At 50.1% G+C, this 18,425-nt stretch overlaps 1 protein-coding gene across 6 annotated transcripts in view; it reads left to right on the forward strand.

Moving 5' to 3' along the window:
* The window catches only part of COLQ (collagen like tail subunit of asymmetric acetylcholinesterase), a 78,192-nt gene that overhangs the window by 58,816 nt on the left and 951 nt on the right, over window positions 1-18,425 (forward strand). For 4 of the 6 annotated variants that reach the window (XM_010356058.2, XM_030933630.1, XM_030933620.1 and 1 more), the window contains 5 exons: window positions 5,172-5,311; window positions 6,921-7,040; window positions 7,481-7,601; window positions 9,557-9,659; window positions 11,788-13,348. In XM_010356058.2, coding sequence (XP_010354360.1) covers window positions 5,172-5,311; window positions 6,921-7,040; window positions 7,481-7,601; window positions 9,557-9,659; window positions 11,788-11,857 — 554 coding nt within the window. In that variant the 3' untranslated portion in view covers window positions 11,858-13,348. Of the gene's footprint in view, window positions 1-5,171; window positions 5,312-6,920; window positions 7,041-7,480; window positions 7,602-9,556; window positions 9,660-11,787; window positions 13,349-15,830; window positions 15,993-18,425 lie in introns of those variants that run through there. The other 2 variants (XR_004058299.1, XM_030933625.1) reach the window with 2 other exon arrangements.

Raw genomic sequence — 18,425 nt, forward strand, 5'->3', positions numbered from 1 at the left:
GGGCTCACAAAACTGGGGAGTAGGCTGGGCATGGTGGCTCACGCCTATAATCCCAGCACTTTGGGAGGCCGAGGTGGGCAGATCACGAGGTCAGGAGATCGAGACCATCCTGGTTAACATGGTGAAACCCCGTCTCTACTAAAAATACAAAAAATTAGCTGGGTGTGGTGGCGGGCGCCTGTAGTCCCAGCTACTCAGGAGGCTGAAGCAAGAGAATGGAGTGAACCCGGGAGGCGGAGCTTGTAGTGAGCCGAGATCGCGCCACCGCACTCCAGCCTGGGCGACAGAGCGAGACTCTGTCTCAAAAACAAAACAAAAAAATACTGAGGAGTAGTCCAGGGGCATGTGATGGGTGGATGCGTGGGAGGTCTGTCGAGGACTGGGATCTTAATGGTCTCACTGTGTTTATCTCTGTGTAAAGACCAACCCTCACCTGACCTGAACTCTGGTTCCCTCCTGGGGCTGGGGGATGGATGAGAAGGGCTAGGCCGGAGCTGTCAGCAGCTCCTCGGTGCCCGCTGTTTCTCTTGTCTTGTCAGTATTCTGTGTATTGCAATCCTGTCCTCTCAGCAGGCCCCACAGAGTCATACTTTTTCTCCCTGGCCTTCCAGCTCCCTCTCTTCCACCCAGTATGCCCACCTCCCTCTCCCTCGACTACCCCAGCCTCTGCCCAATCACAGCCTGCCCTCTACCCTTCAGAGGATGCCATCTATGGAGCTGGAGCTATTCCTGTGGTCTCTCTGGGTCCACATGGCCTGACATGGCACTCCTCTCACTTCCTGCCCATCCAACGAAATTCTCTCTTCCTTTGAAGTTCTCTTTTCAGTAAGGCCTTCCTTGGCCCCTAACAGGATAGATCACCCTCCCCTGAGCCCTGGTCACATATTGCCTCTCTGTTATGGCCTCTCCATTGGTAACATTTCTGCAGATGTGTTTCATCCTCCTGCTAGATCCTTGAGGGCAGCGTCAGCGGCTGAGTCAGCTTCACATCCCCAGTGGCACATGGTATGTGGGTGGATAGGGCTGCTTCCTGCAGGGGCTCCCAGGCAGGGGTTCTGTGGGTTCACAGTCCATCTCCTTAGGAGCCAAGCAGGATGGGGCCATCTCTTTGAACTGATGCCCCCGCCCCCCATTCTGTCCTTTGAGTCACTTCCTTTCTGAGGAGCCTTCCTGAGTGAGGGGGCTGAAGAGAGAAAAGAGAAGATGGGGCAGTAAATAATCCTGCTCTTTGGAAAATTTTGGAGGGGTCGGGAGAGAGGGCGAGGAAGGAGTTAAAAAGAGCTATCCGGACAGGTGCAGTGGCTCACACCTGTAATCCCAGCACTTGGGGAGGCCGAGGTGGGCGGATCACTTGAGGTCAGAAGTTTGAGACCAGCCTGGCCAACATGGTGAAACCCCCATCTCTACTAAAAATACAAAAATTAGCTGGGCATGGTGGCGGGCACCTGTAATCCCAGCTACTCAGGAGGCCGAGGCAGGAGAATCGCTTGAACCTGGGAGGCGGAGGTTACAGTGAGCCGAGATCTCGCCACTGCAGTCCAGCCTGGGCAACAGAGTGAGACTCTGTCTCATAAATAAATAAATAAATAAATAAATAAATAAATAAATAAATAAGATATCCCTGTGCTTGGGACCAGCTGGATAATCATCCAGAGTTGGACTAGGCCCCCTAGATTCGCTCCTGACATTACCTTTGACAGTGTAATAAAAGTCTCAAACTCACTCCTAGGCGGGAAAACAACTGTGTATACCTACACCCAAGGTTTTGCGCCCCGTTTCCCCGGGTTCCAGAACCCCTGCCCCAGTGCCATCGTGAGATAGCCTCGGCCTCTGCAGACCACAGGTTAAAACTCCCTGGTCTAGTCTTACACTCCGCTTAGAGATAAGAATCTTGAACCTCAAAGAGAAGTGATGCCTGCAAGGTCACAGCACTGACTGGGGGCCACCCTGCTCCAGAATCGGTCTGTGACTCCTGTGAGTGTCAGCCAGGCGACCTCTAGAGGTTGTCGTGCTGGTTTCTCTGCCTTCTCCTAGATTCCCCTCTGCTGATCTTTTCCCACCGAGGCAGCCAATGGAAGTGGGAGGCTGCCTGGGCAAAGATGGAGAGCTGGGTCCTCTGGCTGCAGGGGGTGGGGATGGAACCCGGCCGAGACATGATCTCCCAGAGATCAGGGTGGGGAAGTTCAGGTTGCTGTGTACTTCAGTGTAGCCTGGCAGAAAACAGGCGGGGTAATGGACACCCTCCAGCAACTGGGAGGAAGCTGCAGGGACACTGCAGTGGTGGCAGCAGGCTCCCTGCCACGTCCTGTCAGGAGGTGACCTCAGTTTCTGGTGCCCAGTTCTGTGGGACTGGATGTTGCTGGGAGAGGTGGAAAGGGTGAAAGCTTTGTACTTACCTGAGTTAGAGGGAAAGAGGGGCTAAGAGGTGGGAAGGGAATAAAGGCAAAATGCCTTTAGGATGTAATTTGCAATAATCAAATTACAAATTTGGCCGAGTCCTTCCTGTACCCAGACAGAGTATAAGTGAATCAACGTGGTACCTGGGAATTGCTGGTTTCCTGAGAGCATCAGTATTCTTGGACGTTTGTCTTTTGAACAGCATAGTGTAAAGTCAAACATGAATTCAAATCTCAGCCTCACCATTCATCAGCAGCTAATGGGACAAACTCCTGACTGTCTCTCAGGCCACGGTTCTGGAGGAGTTGTTGGGGTCACAGGGCCTTCTGGAAAAAACTGCTGCAATCCCACCCTCATATTCTTGGTCACAGAGCTTTTGCACTTCAGTTTCCCCAAGTGGTTAATTACCCAGAATATTCCTAGGCTGGTGGACTCCCTGTCTCTCTGGTCTTTTCTGAAAATATCAGAACACACGCTGGAACTCTTCCTACAGAATTATATTTGTATTTCTTGTTAGAACAAACAAGCATAGCTTAGGATAAGATGTTGGCACAGCTCCCTTCCCCTCGTGCTGTCAGCATTCTGATTGTTGGCGTACGTGTCAACCCGCTCGGGAAGGTTCAGTCTCCTTCTCTGGCTGCAGTGGTTTCCCTGGGGTCCTGGCCGGATCTCTCCCCTGGGGTCATTTTATTTCCTGCCCTTCTGTATCTGTGAACTGTGATCCCAGCCCCTGGCTGCCGCAGATGTCATACTACCTGACACCAATGACTGGCTGCCCTCCAAACCCACCCCCTGCTATTTTCCCAGAAGAAGGGATCCTTACTTATTTCTCTTCTCAGTCCCCATCTTTTCTTCTCTTTCCTCACTTCCTGTTGGATGGCTCTTGCTCTGGTGCTTTTCTGCCAGCCAGAATGTGACTTTTGCCCTTTTCCGAAGACTGTTTCTCTCCAATTAGTCTGCATTCATTCATTCAATCATCAAACACTTTCCATGCCCCTACTTTGTGTGAACCCTGGTGGATGAAAACAGGCACTAGCCCTGTCCTTGTGGAGCAACATTCTACTGGAGATCAACCTTGATGGAATAATTCTGCAGTATATAGAATCACAAACAAAGAGAAGTGCTGTGAAGAAAAGGCATAGGAAACCATGAAATTGTATCCCAGATATACATGACAGAGTCTGAGGATTCAAAAAGACTTCCTTCAGGGAGTGATGTTTGGACCCAGATCAGAAGGGAGTTGAGAGGCAGCTGGGGAGGGATGGAGGATGAAGGGAGGATGATCTGGCAGGGGAATGGCCCAGTTCTCAACCTTGGTGCAAATTGGAATCATCTTGAGAGCTTTTAAAAATATGGATGCCTGACCAGTCGCGGTGGCTCTCACCTGTAATCCCAGCACTTTGGGAGGCTGAGGCAGGTGGATCACTTGAGTTCAGGAGTTCGAGACCAGCCTGGCCAACATAGTGAAGCCCTGTCTCTACTAAAAACACAAAAATTAGCCAGACGTGATGGCACATACCTGTAGTCGGAGGCGGAGGTTGCAGTGAGCTGAGATTACACCACTGCACTCCAGCCTGGGCAACAGAGTGAGACTCCGTCTCCAAAAAAAAAAAAAAAAAAAAAAAAAAAAAAGATGCCTTATGCTAAAGTGGTTAAAAAAAACTTTTTTTAAAAATAAATAAGTAAAAGTATGGATGCTGCCTAGGTTCAGTTTAGTTTTCAGAAGTCTTGACAGAATTGGTCTGGGCATCATCAGAGCCTTTAAAAACCAAGGTACTGCCCTCACAGCTCTTCTGCATAGATAGGGAGTACACTTTCCAATCACGTCTTTTCAAGACATGTCCTCACTTCTTCAGCACCAGGGGAGGGTAAATGGACTGGGCATATACTAACGTTCTATTTTCTTCCAGAAGAAATGAAAGAAACCCACACCCAGAAATTCCTCTGTAAAGATCCTACATTGGCCGGGCGAGGTGGCTCATGTCTATAATCCCAGCACTTTGGGAGGCTGAGGCGGGCAGATCACTTGAGGTCAGGGGATTGAGATCAGCCTGGCCAACATGGCAAAACCCTGTCTCTACTAAAAATACAAAAATTAGCCAGGTGTGGTGGCACACATCTGTAATCCCAGCTACACAGGAGGCTGAGGCAGGAGACTCGCTTGAACCTGGGAGGCAAAGGTTGCGGTGAGCCAAGATCGCACCACTGCACTCCAGCCTGGGCAACAGAGCAAGACCCCATTTCAAAAAAAAAAAAAAAGATTCTATATATAAGAAAAACAAAAGTTTTTTAAAATAATAAAAGTTAACAGTCAATAATGTGTTTGTCAGCAAGAAGCCCTCTGTTAATAATAGTCTAAATGAATAGGGCATTGTTTTTCTCCAATAAAGAAATCCAGAGGCAGACAGTAACTGGCTTTGATTCAGCCTCTGACTGTCACTGTCAGGGCCCCAGGCCCCATGAGCCTTTCCTGCATGTTGGCTTATCTTCTCATGCTTGTGACTTCCTGGTTGCAACATGGCTGCTGCAACACCAGACATCTTGCCTGTCTTCGAGGCAGGAAGGAGGGGGAAACTGTCTCCTACCAGCTATTTTTCTTCCCTTATCTCCTCCATGTCTTGGATCAAAAGCATCTCTTTGAACCTCTCCCTCAGGCATTCCCTGAAATGCTGTGGACTTTAACCTTTTTTCTGTTGCAAAGGTCACTCACATCTCCCTGGGTTGTTTGGTCTTCTCTTCTTTGGCTCTAAACACAGCAGTCTGTTGCTTCCTAGGACAACTTATAATGGGACCCAAAGGGGAAAGAGGATTTCCCGGGCCTCCAGGAAGATGTCTTTGTGGACCCACTATGAATGTGAATAACCCTTCCTACGGGGAATCCGTGTATGGGCCCAGTTCCCCGCGAGTTCCAGTGGTAAGGCTTTCTGGGAGAAATCTGGGGTGGTTATCCGTGAGGACCTCTCACCTGATCCTTAGGGGGCTTTGTGAAATCCTTTCAGTAAAACTTTTTTTCCTGACTCCGGGTACATGCTCATTATAGGAAATTGGAAAATATGAGAAAATCAAAAGAGGAAAACCAAATTGCCCATTTGATTGTGAGTCCATTTTGGGGTATTTTCTTTGTCTTATTAAAATCTAACTTTTATATGGTTGAGATTATATTGCATACAAATGTTGTACTTTTGGCTGGGCACAGTGGCTCACGCCTGTAATCCCAGCACTTTGCAATGCTAAGGCGGGCGGATAACAAGGTCAGGAATTCGAGACCAGCCTGGCCAATATGGTGAAACCCTATCTCTACTTAAAAATATATAAAAAATTAGCAGGGTGTGGTGGTGCACACCTGTTGTCTCAGCTACTTGGGAGGCTGAGGCAAGAGAATCGCTTGAGTCCAGGAGGCAGAGGTTGCAGTGAGCTGAGATCGCACCACTGCACTCCAGCCTGGGTGACAGAGCGAGGCTCCATCTCACAAAAAAAAAAAAAAAGTTGAACTTTGTTATCTTAGTTGAAATCCTGCCGTGTTTCCACACTCTATAAATAACATTTTAAATTTTTTATTAGAGAAAATTTCAAATACATATAAAAGCAGAGCAAATAGTGTAATGAACCCCTATGTACCCTTCACCCAACTTTAATAATGATCAATTAATGGCGAGCCTGTGTCCTTGTTTTCTCTTTATGCCCACTCACTACCGCCCATCCTCTGTTGGATTATTTTGAAGTAAACCTTGGACATCAATTCATCATAATCATCCATTCAGTGTGGTTGTGCTACAATTTACTTAACCAGTGTTGGTGTTTAACCAACCTATGGCTTATTGGCCACCCCCAAGCTTTTTACTAATGTAAATAATACTGTAAAGAACATCTTTGAGTAGGATAATTTTAAGAATCACTTCCAGATGTCAAATTATTTGACTATATGACATTGTCTTTTAATTTAAATCTTGGGAACATTTTAAATATTTAAAAATGTTAAATCCAAGGCCGGGCATGGTGGCTCATGCCTGTAATCCCAGAACTTTGGGAGGCCAAGGTGGGCGGATCACCTTGAGGTCAGGAGCTTGCAACCAGCCTGGCCAACATGGCGAAACCCCGTCTGTACTAAAAATACAAAAATTGGCCAGGCGTGGTGGTACACACCTGTAATCGCACCTACTCAGGAGGCTGAGGCAGGAGAATTGCTTGAACCTGGGAGGCAGAGGTTGCAGTGAGCCAAGATCGTGCCACTTCACTCCAGCCTGGGCAACAGTGCGAGACTCCGTCTCAAAAGAAAAGAAAAAAGAAAAAAAATGTTAAGTCCAGTGAATATTTTAGTTTCAAACTTAGACATTAGGAACTGAATTGAGAAGGTGAGGGAATGAAGACACTGCTGTCACTTCAGAAGGAATGCTAGAGTGTAGTGTGCACACTCCTCTTCCCACTGTTGAGCAGCCCGAGGATAGTCTGTTTCCTCCTCCAGCTTTTTCCCTGCCCCCTGCAGAAGTGTTTTCTGGAATCCTCACCAGTGTGTTCTCTGGCAGATTTTTGTGGTCAACAACCAGGAGGAGCTTGAGAGGCTGAACACCCAAAATGCCATTGCCTTCCGCAGAGACCAGAGATCTCTGTACTTCAAGGACAGCCTTGGCTGGCTCCCCATCCAGGTACCCCCAGGCCATCACCTCAGGACATACTCCCTGCCCAGGAGAGAGATGCATCCATTAAAGGAAGGGAAGGCCACCCCACTGGGCCTGGGGAGGGCTTTCTGTAGTCTGTCTGCATGGGAGGGCTGAGCATCCTCCCTCAAACGGTTTCTGAGCAGCCCTCCATTCCCCCACCCTGACCCCCAAATAGAAGCCCCTCTCTGAGTCAGGGTTCCAGGGGGTCTCCACATCCCTGCGTGCCAGGTTACTGTCTTGATCTGACCCAGCATTTAACCAGCTACAGAGCTCCGGGCGACAGGAAAGGAGTACCTTTCCCACCCCTGGGAGGAAGTCAAGGCATGCCCCCAGCAGTGCCATTGGACCCGGCACAAATGACCTCCCTGCCTGCGGCTGCCTTGGTATGCCATGCTCCAGTTAATGCTGTGTGCTTCTTTGGCCAGCTGACCCCTTTCTATCCTGTGGATTACACTGCAGACCAGCGCGGCACCTGCGGGGATGGGCTCCTGCAGCCCGGGGAGGAGTGTGACGATGGTAACAGCGATGTGGGTGACGACTGCATCCGTGAGTGAGGCCCAGGCCAGGAGGACCTGAGGCCTGAACAGCAGGGGGGTGGGACTCGGGGCCAGCCCTGGACACCAGCTGTGGTGCTTTGGGACCTTTCTAGAGCCAGAGAAGGGTGTACCCAGGCTGCCTTGTGCCACCCACCCCAGCCCCTGCTGCCCCAATTTCAGCCCAAATGTTAACTCTTCCACCACCCAAGCACCTCACCAGAGGTGGATGTCAAGGATCCTGCCCCCAGTTAGGCCTTCTTTATCTCAAAATGTAGCCACCAGGTCCTCCCAGTCCTCCATCTTAGCACAACCCATGTTACAGGTGCAGAAGATAAAAGTGATGGGCTCTCACTTTGCATGGAGGAGTGAAAGGCAAAAGGGAGAGGCCAAGAATCTGAATGAGGGCTCATTTACCAGGTAGAGCTCTAGTAGCAAAGCCCTCCACAGGGGAAGCTGGGCCAGCCAGAGCTGCCATCACCCTTGTGGGCTGCTGCCTTAACTGGTGGGCAGCAGGCTCTGGAGGGCTTGCTTTTGTTGTTGTTGTTTTTTTTAATCAAGTAACAAAACCAGGAGGTGTGGTGGAAAGCATGAGCTTTAGAGTCAACAGAGGTTGAATGCAGGCCCTGAGAAACACCAACCACCCTCAGGCTCCAGGCAGAGGCCACATGATGGGTGGGGTAATGGGGGGCAATTTACAGCTCTGAGCCTCACTTTCCTTGCCTGTAAAATGGGTATGATGTGCTGGCTGCTCAAGTCCCTAGAGATCCTGTAAGCTAACATGTGCAGGAATTATCTGGATATGGTAAGGGTTCAACCACCATTCCCTGAATTCATTTAGGGCTTGTGGTTTAAGCCCCTCCTCTAAAGAGCCAGGCTGGGGCTCAGGGCTGTATGTGTGTGGATGCAAAGTCATGGTCCTTGCTCTCAAGAAGCTCAGGGGAGGCTGGGCACAGTGGCTCATGCCTGTAATCTCAACACTTTGGGAAGCTGAGGTTGGAGGATCACTTGAGCCCAGGAGTTCGAGACCAGCCTGGGCAATAGATCCAGACCCAATCTCTACAAAAAAATTAAAAATTAAAAAAATTAGCCAGGCCTGGTGGTGCACACTTGTAGTCCCAGCTGCTTAGGATGTTGAGGTGAGAGGATGATTTGATCCCAGGGGTTCAAGGCTGCAGTGAGCTGCGATTGCACCACTGCACTCCAGGCTGGGAGACAGAGCAAGACCCTGTCTCAAAAAAAAAAAAAAAAAGTTCAGGGGAAGGATGACAGGCAGAGTGGGTGGTGGGAGATGCTGCTGACTGTCTCAGTGTGGCCGAACTGTCTCCTGACAGCTCCAGGGATGGCATCCCCTAGAAGGCTGGCCCTGCCCAGAGTCCCTTCTGCCTCTGGTGTACAGTGTCAAATAGGAGCTCTCACAGTGGGAAGGAACTAATGGACTCTGCCCGCCCTGTGAAAACGAAGCTGGGGTCCATACTCCAACACCCTCCCATCGTGTGAGAGCAGAGGTCTTTGCTGAAGATCATGTGGCTCCCCAGCGACACAAGGCTGGGCTCACCAGTGTCACGCAGAAGCTCTCTGTTGACAGATGAGAGCCACCACGCACCCTCATTGGGGTTCAGCAGTCTCCCAGTCCTCACGCCCGGGACCCCACAGTGGCTTTATGAGGTGGAGGTCATGTCAGTGTCCCAGTTTTGCAGATAATGACCTGGAGTCTCCCCACCCCTCAGCTAGTAAGTGGTCAGGTGGGGCCAGAGCCAGGGTCTCCTTCTTCTTGTCCCATGGCACATCAGTGTGGGACCAGAGCCTGAGGGCAGTCCCTGGAGGAGTGTGAAGCCTAATGGAGGTCAGTTCCTTAAGGGGTGCAGCACTTAGGGTGGATCCCTTGGGCTGCGTGGTCCTTACAAGCTGAGGCAAGCCTGTCGCCTCTGCTCCTTCTCAGGACTGCACCTCCTTATGTCCCCTCAGGCTGTCACCGTGCCTACTGTGGAGATGGTCACCGGCATGAGGGTGTGGAGGACTGCGACGGCTCTGACTTTGGCTACCTGACGTGCGAGACCTATCTCCCTGGGTAGGGATGACTCCTCTCCCTCTCTCTCCTCCCTCTTTCTCCCTCCCTCCTCTTTGCTTTCCTTCTTTCCTTCACAAATATTTTGAGTGCCTCTCCACTTTGTGGTGCCTTCTAGACGCTGAGGTATGGTGACGAATGACACAGCACGTGCTCCCTGCCCACCACGTGCCCTCTTGGTCAGCACTGCCTGCATGCCACTGAGGCTGAAACACAGCACCCACAGCCACCTGCTCTGTCCAAGCCCAGAGGGGAGCTGCGGTCTCTGTGCTCAGCTGCTGCCATGTATGAGCAGCCCCCAAACCCAGTGGTCACAATGCCTGCTTAGTCTTCTGGGCTGTGGGCGAGGTGGGAAGCCCAGTGGAGAGTAAAGGTCTCAGGGCATTTCCAAGAATCGACGTGTCTACCTAACCTGACTTCCCTGGAACACCCTCAGGCATGCCTGTGACTGCAAGTGAGATCAAATCAGTCTTTATATCTAATTTTGCAAGCTCGTGGCCCCTCCAAGAAAGTACTCCCTCCGAGGACCCCTCTAGTTATTTCTGAGAATCCTCAGTGGCTATTTATGTTGCTCAGGACAAGTATTCTAGTGTCCTGGCTCCACGCTGGCACCTGCCAAACCAACTGAGGGCCACCGCCCCATGAGGTACTGATTCCATGCCCAGATTGTAACCGCCGGGCTCCTTCCAAGGTGCAGAAGGTACATGTCTCCCCACTCCTTACAGAACCAGAGTTGTACAAAGTTCTCAGGAAAATGGGGAGGCCGTTCCTTCCTACCCAGGCCATGCCCTGCTCTTCCCTGGGTTCCAGAGTGGATCTACTGGTGCCTCTGATCTCTTCTGTCCTTGAGTCCAGTCTCTTGAGCTTTTGCTCCCAACACATTTCCTCTTGCAGACTCGGACCTGGGCCCTTGGCAGGGCTGGGGAGGCACGCCTGTCTTTCCATTGCCCACTCTCTGCTGTCTCTTCCAAGGGGGTCTCCTAACACTCGCATATTAGCATGTTCAACCAGGCTGTGAAAACTACAGACCTGTAGTCTCCTCCGACTCCAAGCCTATTTAGGCTTGGCCAGGACCCCACTCCATGCATGTGTCTGTGTGCAGTGCTCCTCTCCCTGAAGGAAAGAAGGCCCCTGACAGGCCTCTGCCAGAGAGTTGGCTCTTCATGGCTCCACAGAGACAAATGAGTATAGACGATCAGATATGGAGTGCAGGATCGAGTAGAGCCCAGGGCTCCCCCACGCTCCCTGTGGTTACACAGCTACACCCCAGAAGCCTCACAGGGACGCTTGTGACTGTGCCTGTGAGGTTTAACACCCTGTCTCGGATAATCATCCGGGCCCACAAAGGTATAAGCTGCACTGTCCAATGTGGTAGCCCCCACTCACAGGCCGCTGTTCAAATGTAAAGTAATTATAAGTAAACTTAAAATGCGGTTACTCAGACCAGGTACTGTGACTCACACCTGTAATCCCAGCCCTTTGGGAGGCCGAGGTGGGTGGGCAGGTCACCTGAGGTTGGGAGTTCGGCACCACCCTGGTGAACATGGTGAAATCCCGCCTCTACTAAAAATAGAAAAATTAGCTGGGCTTGGTGGCGTGCGCCTGTAATCCCAGGTACTCGGGAAGCTGAGGCAGGCCTGGGAGGCGGAGGTTTCAGTGAGCCGAAATCATACCACTGCACTCCAGCCTGGGGGACAGAGCAACACTCCGTCTCAAAAAAAAAAAAAAAAAAAAAAAAAAAAAAATGCAGTTATTCAGTCACAGTAGCTATATTTCAAAAGCTCAATAGTCACATCTGGCCAGTGGCTTCACAGATACAGGACATTTTTGTCGGAAGGGTGCATTGTAACAACAGTACTGGAAACCTTTCAGGCCTTGAGAAGGAGGTGATTCCCTCATAGATGCTGTGCTAAGAGCAGGGCGACCACCTCCTTCCACCCAGGCCCCTAGCTGGAGCTCAAGGCAAAAATCCCAGAGACATGATTCAACTGCCCCAGCCCTCTCACTCCAAATGAGAACGAGGGAAGTTTTTATAGAACCACTGACCCTTGGCCACTATTGGATGAGGTTTGACTGGGAATCACCAGCATATAAGAGGTGGCCTTTTAGAACGTGTCTTTGCCTCCTTCAGGTCATATGGAGACCTGCGATGCACCCAGTACTGCTACATCGACTCCACGCCCTGCCGCTACTTCACCTGAGGGCCATGAGGAGAAGGTGGGCTGCGCCCCACAGAACTGGCAGCAGCTTCTCCACCGTCATCAAACTGGCCATGTCCTGGCCCCGTCTCCATCCACCTTTGTGTGACAAAAACAAGGACAAATTCCTGCTACTAAGACATGCTGTTAACTCAGTCTGACTGGAAGAATTTAGGACCACTGCATCCTGTCTTAATCCAAGGTACTGGAAAACCTTCCACATGCCCAACCTGAGACCTGTTCCCCATCGCTACCATCCGGCCAAACAACCGGCTACAATGCTCTTCCTCTTCTGGAATGTTGCTGACCCAGGCCGCGGACTTGGCTGAGCACTGTTAGACACACATAGACCTGCAGGCTGTTTTAGTACGTTTTGATCTCTTTGGGGAATCTGGAGTACAGGCCTCTCCGCCCCTGACCTCCAAAACGAGCAGGCACTCTCACTCACCCTGGGCAGCTCGCTGTCGGGTCTCTCTAGGCCTATGAACCACAAAGCAGGGAAGTGGGCACATTCTCTCAGGGCGGCTCACAGCGTTGAACCTGCCACAGGACCCCAGCCCAGCCTGACGTGGATGTGGCTGCCCAGGAAGAGACTTAACTGTGAAAAAGTACTGAGAACCCACCTGACCCAGGCTTGCCCCAAGCAGAGGAGAGAGAAGACGCTCCTCTTCTCAGTGTTTCCCAAAGGGATGGCTCTTGTGGTTCAAAATCTCCGGCACCATCTTGACCTCTTGGCTCTCTCTGCACTTTGGCCCTGTCTCAAAAATGTCCCTCATGTCCATTTCCTGTCCAGAAGACTCACAAGGACTGTGTGACCTGCACAAGGCCACACCTGGGCAGGCTGTTGCTGTCTCCTTGGTCCTTAGGCAGATACTTCCCTGGGTCCCCCATCTAGGGCCAGCTGCAGAGGGCTTCTCTCTAGGCAGAGCGTTCCTGGCCGGAGCTCTACCTCCTTGCCTCCTGCTGACCCCTGACAGCGTCCCATGGCATTTCTTTCCTGTCTGCATATTGCATAGCCTTGTCCTCCTGTGTGCCTGAGCTCCTCCCTTTTCAATAAGATTATTAGTCCTGCATGTCTGTGAGCTGCCTTTCATCACCATTTTTCCTGAGTGGGGCTTAATTTTATTTTGGAAAGATATCTCCAAGATGAGGTCCACCCCCACAGCAGATCTCAAGTAGAAATTGCCCATTTGTTACCAGCTGGAGGGACACCCCTGGGTTTTTGTATAAAGTTATTTGATGAGCCTGAGCCTTGGGGACTCAGCAGGCTGGAGCTTGGGGCCTGGTGGACCATCACCTGGTGTCTGTAAGTGGACCCAGTCTCCCACAGGTGATATCAACCTGAGGGTGGCATCTTTAGAGGCAGGCACATGGGCAGCCCTGTTCCCTTCGCCTCTACTTCAAGGCCTGGGGAGATGTTGTTTTCATGCTGCTTCTACTATCACACTGGGGTTTCCGGATGGAAATAAAAAAATAAAGGCAGTTCATTTCCCCGCTGTGGCTCTCTCTTCGTTGGGGGTTATGGGGGGCAGTGTCTCAGCATTGCTAGATGGAGTAAGGAGTCTAAAATCAAATCTGCTTCTCAAACTCTGTGGAGGGTTCTGGAATGTGGAAGCATTCCAGCTCCCTCAGGCAAAAGGGAGGAAACAGATCCAGAGAGGTCATGGACTTGCCCGAGGTCGCAAAACCCAGTCTTGCTAGGCCAGCCTTGTCCTCACCCCTAGTTTTAGGACCTTGTTTAGGATGGAATGGAGGGCTAGTACTACTCCTGGACCTGGCCAAGAGAGGCCCTGTCCTGGGTCCCAAGGCTGGAGGGCCCCATCCTGGCCCTCCTCTGTCCATGACCCTCTCCACAGGGCGAGGTGTCTGTGTGGCCAAAGTGACACACCCGCTGGAGCTTGCACGCCCCACTCCTGGACCATGCTCCAGGCACCTGGGAAACCACAGATCCCCACCCAAGTGGTCTTGAGCCTGCTTCCTGGACCTGCAGCCCTCTTGCCCATGTCTGTCCTCCTGAGTGTGACCTGTACACATGCAGGCCTGGGGGTGACCAGCAAAAAGTTGTAGGAATTACAGATGGGGCTTGGAATGTGGGCTGGGGTTTCCTCATGGACAGCACATGAGGCCCTTCTTAGTGTGGGATGGGCCAGGGGTAAAAACAGAAGGGGATCTGGCTGTGGGATGGACCCTCCTCTCCTCTTGCTACCACAGGACTTTGTGGAATCTAAAATTCCAGATTCAAACCTGGTCTTCCATTCTTTATGAAAGTATCCTTTTTGAGGGAAGCAGAACATATTGAATCGTTTAGTTGGGAGTGGTGGTATGTGCCTATAGTCACAGCTATTTGGGAAGCTGTGGCAAGACATCACTTAAGTCCAGGAATTTGTATTCATCCGTTTTCATGATGCTGACATACCTGAGACTGGGCAATTTACCAAAGAAAGAGGTTTAATTGGACTTACAGTTCTATGTGGCTGGAGAAGCCTCACAGTCATGGCAGAAGTCACATCTTACATGGATGGCAGCAGGCAAAGAGAGAGAATGAGAAAGAGCTTGTGCAGGGGAACTCCTCCTTTTAAAACCATCAGATCTCATGAGACTTGTTCACTATCATGAGAACAGCATGGGAAAGACTCGCCCCCATGATTCATTTACCTCCCACCGGGTCCCTCCCACAACATGTGGGAATTCAAGATGAGATTTTGGGTGGGGCACAGCCAAACCATATCAGGTGGCATGTGCCTGTAGGCCCAGCTACTTGGGAAGCTGTGGAGAGAGGATCACTTGAGTCCAGAAATTCAAGGCCAGCCTGGGCAACACAGTGAGACCCTCCCCCAACTCCACCTCTAAAAAACAAAAAGCAAAACAACAAAAATAGTCTGTTATTTGATTATAATGTAAATACCTAGACATTTGGTATGTGAGTGTCCATATATACTCTTTCCTGGACCCTGAAATATTAGAGATGGGCCTAGGGATCATGCCTGTAATCCCAGCACTTTGATAGGCCAAGGTGGGTGAATCGCTTGAGCCCAGGAGTTCGAGATCAGCCTGGGCAACATGGCAAAACTCCATCTCTATAAAAATCAGCAGGGTAGGGTGGCGTGCACCTGCAGTTCCACCTACTTGGGAGGCTGAGGCAGGAGGATCACTCGGGTCCAGTAGGTTGAGGCTACAGTGAGCCATGATCACGCCACTGGACTTCAGTTATTTCAAGGGATGGTTCTGAAAGGCTCAGGACATGAAAGGATTCAAGGTCACATGTTTTAAGAATATGTGTAATAGTAGTAATTCTGGCCCTTTGGCATTTTGAAATTGAAAGATGAGAGATTGGGGAAGATGGGCAGCTCCCAGCCCTTCCCTGAAATCCTAACTGTGAGGTAGGGAGCTGGTTCAGAAGTGGGTATGCTGCCCAGGGAGCCACAGAGTTGGTATCCAAGAGCTCATCTGTGCCAAGTAAATGTGTCCTGAGATAATCTGCTGGTCCAGGAGGAAGTTGAGGTGCTACTATGAATGTGGAGGGAAGAACATTGAACAGGGGGTACAGGTATCTGGTTGATCACTTCTCATGATCTCAATTTCCTCATCTGAAAAAGATTTTCAATAAGGGCTGAGTTTTCTTCCAACACTAACAGATTGTGGGTGTGATGCCTGCCCTTCAGCTTTGACAGAACATACCCTAGGAGCAGAATGGATTCCCTTAGCTGCTCCTGAGGCTGTCACATGGGGTGGCTTAGAATAAGACAGGGGCTCAGAGATGCAGTTGGTCACCAAAGAAGGCTATGCCAGTCCATATGCTTTCATTGGCAAGAACAGAAAATCCAATCTGAATACCATAAGGTGGTATTTATTGGTTCATATAACCAAAAGTCCACTGTGGTGGGGTGGAGATCAGGCATGATTCAATCAAGGTCCTCATTTTATTCCTCTGCTATCCTCTCAACTATTTGAACCTTTCCATTAATTTGATCCTTAGGGTGGATCCTTAGGGTGTTGACTGCTGCAGTTTCAAGCTTACATCTGCACCCTGCAAAATCTGGAGGAAGAGACAATGCGTATTCCAGTGGCTCTCAAGAAATTCCTTTCCAGCCAGGCATGGTGGCTCATGCCTGTAATCCCAGCACTTTGAGAAGCCAAGGTGGGTGAATCATTTGAGCCCAGGAGTTCGAGATCAGCCTGAGCAACATGGCGAAACCGTATCTCTATAAAAAATCAGCTGGGTGGGGTGGCGTGCACCTGCAGTCCCACTTACTTGGGAGGCTGAGGCAGGAGGATCACTTGGGCCCAGTAGGTTGAGGCTACAGTGAGCCATGATCACGCCACTGGACTCCAGCCTGGGTTACCGAGTGAGACCCATTCTCAAAAAAAAAAAAGAAAAGAAAGAGAACGTATTTTCTTGAATTCCCCAGCAAACCAAGGAGGCTCATAGCCGGTTTCTGAACCAATTTCTATTGGTCAGGAGAATGGCACTTGCTGACGAATGAAGGCTGGGTTTCTGAACCCATGGAGACAAAGGTTATAAGAATTTAGGACCACTGCATCCTGTCTTAATCCAAAGTACCGGAAAACCTTCCACATGCCCAACCTGGGAACTGTTCCCCATCACTACCATACGGCTAAACAACTGGCTACAATGCTCTTCCTCTTCTGGAATGTTGCTGACGCAGGCCATGGGCTTGGCTTAGCACTGTTAGACACATTATTCTTAGCCTATCCCCTGGAGATTCTCCAGAAGCACAGAGGCTACATGGGGGTGACTTCTGGACCAAATATTGGGGAGTACAAATTGGGGGAATGGGTGCTGAGCACACATAATGTCCATTCCACTGGTTGTCTGGTTTTGCTTCTCCTTTTGGCAGGAATAGGTGCTGAGTTGCTTGAGGCAAACACTTGGGAAGACTGCTCACACAATACCCACAAGGCTACTGGTTGATTTTTTTTTTCTTTGAGATGGAGTCTCACTCTGTTGCCCAGGCTGGAGTGCAGTGGCAAAATCTTGGCTCACTGCAACCTCTGCCTCCCAGGTTCAAGTGATTCTCCTGCCTCAGCCTCCTGAGTAGCTGGAATTATAGGTACATGCCACCATGTCTGGCTACTTTTTTATTTTTAGTAGAGATGGGGTTTTGTTATGTTGGCCAGGCTGGTCTTGAACTCCTGACCTCAAATGATCCACCTGCCTTGGTCTCCCAAAGTGCTGGGATTACATACATGAGCCACCGTGCCCAGCCTTCTGGTCAAGTCTTTTAATTTTTTTTTTTTTTTTTTTTTTTTTTTTTTGGTAGAGATTGAGTCTCACTACGTTTTCCAGGGTGGTCTCAAACTCTTGGCCTCAAGTGATCCTCCCACCTCCACCTCCCGAAGTACTGGGATTTCAGGCCTGGTTGATTTTGACAGGTCCACTCACAGAGACTGACTTCTCACAGCGTGCCATGGGTCAAGAAAGATGTGGTGTAGTTGGTGAAAAAAGCGGAAGATTGGATTCACACATCTGAATTTGAAACCTGGCTCTGCCACAAACTCGCTGTTTAATTAACCCGCTTAATTTACTTAACTTCTCTGAGTCTCTGTTTTCTCACCTCTAAATGGGGAATAATAGAATGGTAGTAGTACCTTATTTCAAGGTTGTGGCGAATTGTAGTGATAACACGGTTTAAGGCCGGGTGTGGTGGCTCATGCCTGAATCCCAACACTTTGAGAGGCCAAGGTGGGCGGATCACCTGAGGTCAGGAGTTCAAGATCAGCCTGGCCAATATGGTGAAACACCCAACTCCACTAAAAATACAAAAATTAGCCAGGTGTAGTGGTGCACGCCTGTAATCCCAGCTACTAGGGAGGCTGAAGCATGAGAATCGCTTGAACCAGGGAGTCAGAAGTTGCAGGGAGCCGAGATCATGCCACGGCACTCCAGCCTGGGTGACAGAGTGAGACTCTGTCTCAAAAAAAAAAAAAAAAAAGAAAAGAAAAGAAAAAGAAACTGTTTAGGAAGTGTTGGATTTTATTTGTCATTATCATTATTTAGTGGCTCAGGCCAAATCAGTCGCCTCTTTGGGGATTTAGGGGTATTCACAAAGTTTCACAGTGATTTTTTTCAGGTGGTGGGAGTAACAAAGTGAGGCTAGAGATGTCACTGGAAAGAAAGCAGTAGTCACTCAAAAAAAGGAATGGTTGGTCGGACGCAGTGGCTCATGTCTGTAATCCCAGCACTTTGGGAGGCCAAGGTGGGTGGATCACCTGAGGTCAGGAGTTTGAGACTAGCCTGGCCAACATGGTGAAACCTCATATCTACTAAAGATACAAAAAGCTTAGCTGGGTGTGGTGGCAGGCACCCGTAATCCCAGCTACTCAGGAGGCTGAGGCAGGAGAATCATTTGAACCCGCTAGGCAGAGATTGTAGTAAGCCTCATGCATTGCACTCCAGCCTGGGCGACAGAGCAAGACTCCCTTTCAAGGGGGAAGAAAAAAGGAATGGTTATGACATTTTTCAGTTGCAGCAGTGTGGGAGAAATATTCCTCCTGTTAATGTTGCAGCTGGCTTTCTGAGTGTCGGCTATGACAGTCTGAGGCATGGTAG

This window comes from Rhinopithecus roxellana, chromosome 1 (genome assembly GCF_007565055.1).
Source record: "Rhinopithecus roxellana isolate Shanxi Qingling chromosome 1, ASM756505v1, whole genome shotgun sequence".
Lineage (NCBI taxonomy): Eukaryota > Metazoa > Chordata > Mammalia > Primates > Cercopithecidae > Rhinopithecus > Rhinopithecus roxellana.